The sequence below is a fragment of the Rhinolophus sinicus genome, linkage group LG01, assembly GCF_036562045.2.
Source record: "Rhinolophus sinicus isolate RSC01 linkage group LG01, ASM3656204v1, whole genome shotgun sequence".
NCBI lineage: Eukaryota > Metazoa > Chordata > Mammalia > Chiroptera > Rhinolophidae > Rhinolophus > Rhinolophus sinicus.
Window position 1 is genome coordinate 66,705,410 of NC_133751.1, and position 7,335 is coordinate 66,712,744.

Consider the following 7,335-nt stretch of genomic DNA (forward strand, 5'->3'; position numbering starts at 1 on the left):
TTTCCAATCTTGCTGCAGCTGAATTTTGCCCCTTCAGGTCAAACGTGAAAAGCCTTGACCCAATTCATAAACCAGTGCCTTTGATTGAGGTATTTTGTGCATTTCTGTAATCTAGCCAGCTGTAGTTAATAACAATGATGCCACCATTTATTGAATGTTTACTAGATACCATGTGTATAAGTGTGTGCACACACACATATAGAAAGACCAAGATATGGATTTTATCTGTTACATGAAAAACATGTAGCGATTTCTGAGTTGTGGTTCTATCTGCCCATCTATTCTTAAGGCTAATTTATGTTTGCCGACTCTTGCTTTCATTATATCTGTTGGTATATAAAAGCACTTGCTGGGCCTGGCCATCTGCTGTGGAAAATAAGATTTATCATTTGCATTTCCACAAATAAGCAGAAATTTCATAAGTATGAACCAAGATATAATTAATGATTTTGCTGATTATTTTTCCCTGAAATGGCCATTAACTGAAGTAGTCTCTACGCAGTCATGTATATGTAACTATAATTGCATACACACTTGTGCTCATTTCCCAACTATCACCCTTGCATTTTTTCAAGACTGTTTACTCTCAGAACCAATTGTGAAAAGTGCAAGTCCTATAAGCACATCAAATAGCTTATATGAGAGCACTTAATAAATAGTAATTCATAGAGATGAAAATATCCTTAACAGAGCCATGAAATGCACTTCAAATATATAATAATTCTATTAAGGATAAAGTTAAAGATTATTAACACAATCATATACTGGGATTCCCTATGTGTAAAACAGACTAGCATGTAAAAGTAATAGAAAGTAATTCTCAATTATGTGTATGAACAAAGCAATAATACTTGTGTATATCATGCGTTTCTGAGTATGCATATAACATGTATTTGCTTTGTGTCTATGTATACATATATGTGTATACATACATTAGCAAGAATGTTATATATTGAACATGTTTAGCTTCATATGTATGTATTTTTCTATGATAAAATTTTTGCTTTTTCAGTATTTACTGCCCCCCAAAGAAAATGATAAGACTACTAAGCTTTTTAGACTTCCCCAGGCACCAGTCAACTTCAAGATGTCTGAAAGAAAATCTAGCCTGTCCCAGCACTAAAAATGAGACCCTGTTTCCCCGAAAATAAGACCTAGCCGGACAATCAGCTCTAAAGCGTCTTGGAGCAAAAATTAATATAAGACCTGGTCTTATTTTACTATAACACTGGGTATAATATAATACCGGGCCTTATATTAATTTTTCCTCCAAAAGACGCATTAGAGCTGATTGTCCGGCTGGGTCTTATTTTCGGGGAAACACAGGAAAAAGGAAATAGGTAGAATTAGACTCTTTCTGAAAACCTTCTGTTTCACAGTATCCCTAGAGCAAAACAAAAATCAATTTTGCTTAACACTGTATGGCTTCAATTTGCGTGTAGTCTTTCTCTGTTTCAGAAGCTTCGCTGACACACTAATTCAAAAAATGTGCCACAGAGCCCATACCATCTAAAGCATATAGAGGACCTCAAATGATAGGGAATCACATGGCCAGCAGGCCAGAAGCCCTGGGAAGCTGCCATTAAAAGAGCTTAAAGGTCCCAAAATGCCAAAAAAGGCAGGGGTGGGGGACAAAGAAAGGGTGGATTAGAAGGGCCATTGAGCTAAGACTCCGAACACCTGGATTCTAGTGCCTGGTCCACAATTACTAATCAGGTGCCTTATGTAGGATTCATGATCTTCTTGAACCTTAATTCCTCATGAAGGCATGAACCTGAAGGTAGCGAAATTGCCTTTTTATTAATATGATTTTATAGCCATTCAGAAATTCAAATTGATTGAATATTTAAATTCTTAATCTGTATTTCCAGAGCTTTACATATAATGAAGCTCATTTTACACTATATGCTATTTGAAGTTTGTATATATTCATATTTTTATATTAAGAAATATTTTTAATATCCTCAAGAAGGCATCTAATCAAAATAGTCTACGGACTATGGAAAATATTTTTTAAAAATTTTTTTTATTGGGGAATAGTGTGTTTCCAGGGCCCATCAGCTCCAAGTCATTGTCCTTCAATCTAGTTGTGGAGGGCACAGCTCAACTCCAAGTCCAGTCGCCATTTTCAATCTTTGGTTGCAGGGGGTGCAGCCCACCATCCAATGTGGGAATTGAACTGTCAACCTTGTTGAGATCTCGGGCTCTAACCAGTTGAGCCATCAGGCTGCCCCTCCAGAAGCTCAGCTGCAGCTCGTTGACTTCAATCTAGTGGAGGGCACAGCTCAGTGGCCCATGTGGGAATCGAACCTGCAACCCTGTTGTTCAGAGATTGTGCTCCAACCAACTGAGCCATCTGGCCGCCCCAAAAACATTTTTTAAAGATAATGAATGCCTTCAAGTTGTTTTATTTGTTCTAGCTATTGTTTTAAACAAACCCAAATTTATTTTGCCCAGTGTTCAATAAGAGACTCATTGGCAGCCCTTCAATGGGTAACTTCACTGTGCAGTAGTGACAGGCAAAAACTCTGGATCCAGCACCCTGGGTCAAAATCCGAGTTCCTCTACTTACTAGCTCTATAAACTTGTGCACTCGATTTAACCTCTCTCTGCCTCTGTTACTTTACTGTAAACCGGGGCTCATTGCAGTACCTGCCTCGTAGCATGGTTGTTTGTATGCTTCTATTTGTAAAGTGTTTATAACAGCACACTGTACTAACAGCTACATAATTGTGTGTTGGTTTCATTTGGTTGTAGCTCTTACTATTTACATAAAACATCGTTTAGGAGAACATTCTTGAATTCAACATTTTTCCTGTTATTTGTTGACAATTTTGGCAACATTCACATACCAAAGGATGCTTCTGTTGTACTTGCAAACCATCATAGGTTTAAACACACACACACGCACACGCACACATGCACACACACACACACACACACACACACACACACACTCATTCACACACATTAATCTGTATGTGTGCCCCCAAAACTTCAGTGACCTATAATTACAATCACCCTGATCTCTCTTTTGAACGTCATCATCTAAGCATTCAACCTTAAATCATAAAGTCTTTTTTGTGAAAATTACTAATTATTTTCTTCTTTTAATGGATCGATATGAGTAGAATTATACAAAAGGAGAAAATGGAACAAGCAAAGGCATAGGAGACAAGCTCTTCAGATCTACATTTTTTGCCCCAATCCTTCTCTTTCTGTCAACACACAGATCCCTTTTCCACTTTCCTCTCTATTTCAACCTCCCTCTTGGATCTATACCCCTATACGCCAAGTCGTGTCCACATGAGGAAAACTAGGGTGGCAGTGGGCAACACACAGACAGCCACTCCATGTTGAATTCTGGACAAGTTCAAGTCTCAGTTTGGACCTGCCTCTTAACCTCTCTGGGCTTGTTTGTTTGTCTTCGTTTTTGTTGTTTTGGTTGCCTTTGCTTTTGATTTTTAATGTGTCAAATAAAGAGTTTACACCAGATGATCCCCTGCTGCCTCTTAAGACTCTACAATGAGTTGACTTATTTTCCACCTTCCAGCTAAGGTGCCACCCAGTCATACATATTACTTTGAAACAATTCCTCTCCCCATAGCCAATAAATAATTACTGCTTCCCCCCTGAGAAACAAGAGAGTCACAGATTGGTTCCATGTTTTATTGATGGAGACGCTGTGATGCGTCGGCTGGAGGAGCCCGTGTCTGTCTGCTGAAGGACCCGCGCCAATGCTTGGAATCTTAATGAGTTCTGGCATCCCTATGCAGAGCAGAGCGTGCAAGCGGGGGCTGGTCCTCCATCGGACACATCAGTGACAGCCAGTGCCGGGCCTTCTCTGATGAAAGTGCTTTGTATTTAGAGGAGTTTCAACCAGTGATACCCCTTGAGATACTTATACTTAAGGAGAAGGATTTATGAAGGATGGCAAGCCCTTTTGGGGCTATACGTAAGCACGCCAACTTTGAGGCACTGGTACCTGGCCTGGTCTTACCTCTGATACTGTCAGCCGTCAGCCGTAACAGAGTGGGCCAGATGTAACTATTCTCTTTTCTCTCTCTCTCTTTTGTGCTACAGGACCTGGGTCGGTGAGAGGAATAAACGGATCCATCAGTCTGGCCGTACCACTGTGGCTGCTGGCAGCATCTCTGCTCTGCCTTCTCAGCAAATGTTAATAGAAAAAACATTTTAAAATAATTTAAAAAAACACACAAAAATGCGTCACACAGGATACAGAGAGAGAGAAAGATAGACAGAGAGAGAGAGATGGGGGTAGACTATTTCACAACTTTGTGTGTTTATAAATAAAGGGGGAAAGAAGAAAATGAAGGAAAAAATACAACATTTAAAATAATATTAAAGTCCTTCAATAAACATTTGAGTATAATTCAGGGTGGGAAAAGTTCCACCAGGATGTGTGTATATCGAAGCAAATGTATGTTGTGTAAAGACTACATCATGGTAAGGACATCCAGATGTTGTAAAAATAAGACAAGTGAAGAAGCACCAGATAGATATTAACCCCCCACACACACACTTTATCCTTCCTTCATCCTTTTTTATCTGTAAGGAAAGAAAAAATAAGGTCTTGCCTTTGGTGTTTATAGTTCCATCATCTTTTTATTCTGTTTTTCATTTGAGCTGACTCGTAGCCATTTCCGACTATCAGTGGAATCCAAGCTGGAGTCCTGTGTTCAGCCTTTATCTGGCTTCCTTGCCTCCACTAGCTCCCCAACTTTTAAGACTATGTCCTCGCCCTCCCGTGTGTTGTATCTCCCCCTCATCCATCCCGGATACTCCCCTTCTATCCCCTCCCCCACCCCCACCACTTCTCTTCACTCCCACCCCCTCCCTTAGCACTAGTCATGCCGCAAATGCTAGGAAGTGCCATTTTAATTTTCTCCACTGTGCGTGCGTGCTCACGTCTCTCGCTCTCACGTGGGTGTACATGTGTGTGAGCGTGTGTGTCTCTCTCTAAAGCATGCCAAGGGAATGGTCCATGTGTACATAGACTCGTGCTGTAGATACTGTCCCGCATTGTAATTGTGAGACGCGGCTGTGACAAGTTGCTGGGGGACATGGTGGTGTAGGAGGCAAGGAGCAGAGTCCCTCCCCCCATCCATGGCTGTCACATGACATCAGTGTGTATTCAAACCAAGCTGTGCCCCTTCTAAGGGCAGAACCTCATATTCCTCCTCGTCCAATTAGCAGAACCCAGTCGAGAGTCACTCAGAATATCACTGTAAATGCAAGTGCCTACTATTGATGGGGTGAGCAAACAGTAGACAGAATCAGTGACGTGGATGAGGTGACCTAGGAGAGAAGGTTTCTGAGTTCACTCTTGTTCCATGAGTCAGGGATTCATAGATTTTTCTGGCTTGTTGCAAGCTTGGTCCTGCCCTGCTGCAGGAGTGAGTAGCATGTGTTGAGTAAATCCCCAGAAGCAGGATGGCCTCCAAGTGTTAATTCCCAATTAAAGCATGAGGAGCCGCGTGGAGATCCTAAGCAGCCCTGTTTTGCCCCCTCCCTGATCTTCAAATAACACTGCATTTGCCCCATGGATTCCCCTGAGCAGAGATTGTTTCCTATTTCAGAGAAAATATAGTGAGAGGGAGAGAGGCAGGAAAATTGGACAGATGCCTAGGTCCCTGCTCATATTGTAGAGATACTGTCGGAGCTCTAATACAAAGCACTGACCATAACACACAGGAATCCACTCCTGTGCTAATTTGCAGATTTTTGTCCTAGTGTTTTAGGCCAATACTTTATTTGGTTGCCCACATTATCTCCCTTCTGTTCCACTGATGGTGTTTGCAGCACCATTGTTCATTATCAGAGGCCAGGCCACTAGGAATGGCATGATATTCCACTTTCCCTGCTCACTTTGGCTTCTAGTCTCCTGAAAAAGATACAGTGGGGGATATGATGTTTACGTGTACAAGAGTCATCTTGCCACTAACACTGAAATACGACTTAGTTTCTTAACCAAGAGAGCTGGGAAACTTGTAATAATCTAGACAGAAGTTGCATGTGTACCACAAAGCTTGGCATCAGCACAACACCAGAAGGATTTTCCTTAGGGAAGGCCTTGCAGAGAGAGCTGTCTCTATGTGTGTAGATATTTTTGTCAGGAAACCAACCATTGCTTTCGCTTGGACTATAGGAGGCATTGGAAGTGGCTCAGTTTATGAAAGGACAGAGGATTATTTTTGAGGTCATAAATTGAAAGTATTTTAGCAGAGCCAAATATGGTACTTCACCAAGTTTTGGAATCTGAAAAACAGCTGTCACGTGATATAAAACAAGAAACTTCATACTGCAAACCAAAAAAAAGGAAGAGAGAGAGGAAGCGAGGAAGGAAAAAAGGGAGGAAGGAATGAAGGAAGGAAGAGAGGGAGGGAAGGAGGAAGAGAGGCAGAAAGAAAGAAAATCTGCAATTTCTCTTGATAGATTTTATTAACTGAAGTCTCTTTGTAATGAGTCTCATCTTTGAACGTAATGATCTCCTTGATGAGCAGCTCTTTAAAAATCTCTTCTAGGGGATTCTATTGTTTGTTTTAGAAGTTCATTACCAGCCTTCTTTCATGATTTTGCAGTTTAGACAATTGAGCTTGGGGATTGGTTATTTGTGACAGGTCCGGGCATAGAACAGGTAGCTACTAAAATGTAGGGACGGTGAGCCATACTCCTATGCAGCATCAATTTTTGACAATCAGAGATTTCTCTAACAGTCTAGTCTTCTTCGTACAGGATTAAAGTTTATCATCCTTGATGATAAATATTGCCCATTTATCAAAGAACCAGCTACATCCTTAAGCGGAAGCTTTAGAGGAGTGCGTCTAATTTCAAGATATATAAGAAGAGAAAAGTAACAGGAGTTAATTCAGTTTAGTATCAGTTTCAGGAACAGATCCTGGTGGCATGTCACAGATTTTAAGCATACACCTAGATTTCTTATTGTCTCCACCCTATCATAAGGACAAGGTGTTGGTTTTATGGAAGGTGACTCTCCATTGAAAGGAATGTCTTTGCCATGTCAGCACCATTTGTTCCCTGAGTTTTAATATAATGGACCATATATTAAACATAATTAAACATATATTGAATATTGTGGTGTTTGCATATATCTCTGGCAGGATCTGGAAATGTTAAAAATTTGTCCGGGCTCCTGTTTCACAGCAAACATTGACCTCAGAAATCTCATAGGTTTGAGGATGTCTCTAAGCAATGCAAGGAATGGAGGAGACCATAGTTTGGAGAAAGGTCAGGAAAAAGGTAGGAGCCAGAGGACTGTCACCAAGCAATTGCATCTGAGCATGGGACTTCCTG

At 40.8% G+C, this 7,335-nt stretch overlaps 1 protein-coding gene across 2 annotated transcripts in view; it reads left to right on the forward strand.

The window, feature by feature from the left end:
* Positions 1–6,401, forward strand: part of LSAMP (limbic system associated membrane protein) — a 591,098-nt gene extending 584,697 nt beyond the window's left edge. The window contains exon 9 of one of the 2 annotated variants that reach the window (XM_019734849.2): positions 4,084–4,317. In XM_019734849.2, the coding sequence (XP_019590408.1) occupies positions 4,084–4,181 (98 nt within the window). In that variant the 3' untranslated portion in view covers positions 4,182–4,317. Of the gene's footprint in view, positions 1–4,083 lie in introns of both variants that reach the window. The other variant, XM_019734850.2, reaches the window with a different exon arrangement.
* Positions 6,402–7,335: the final 934 nt, after the last annotated feature.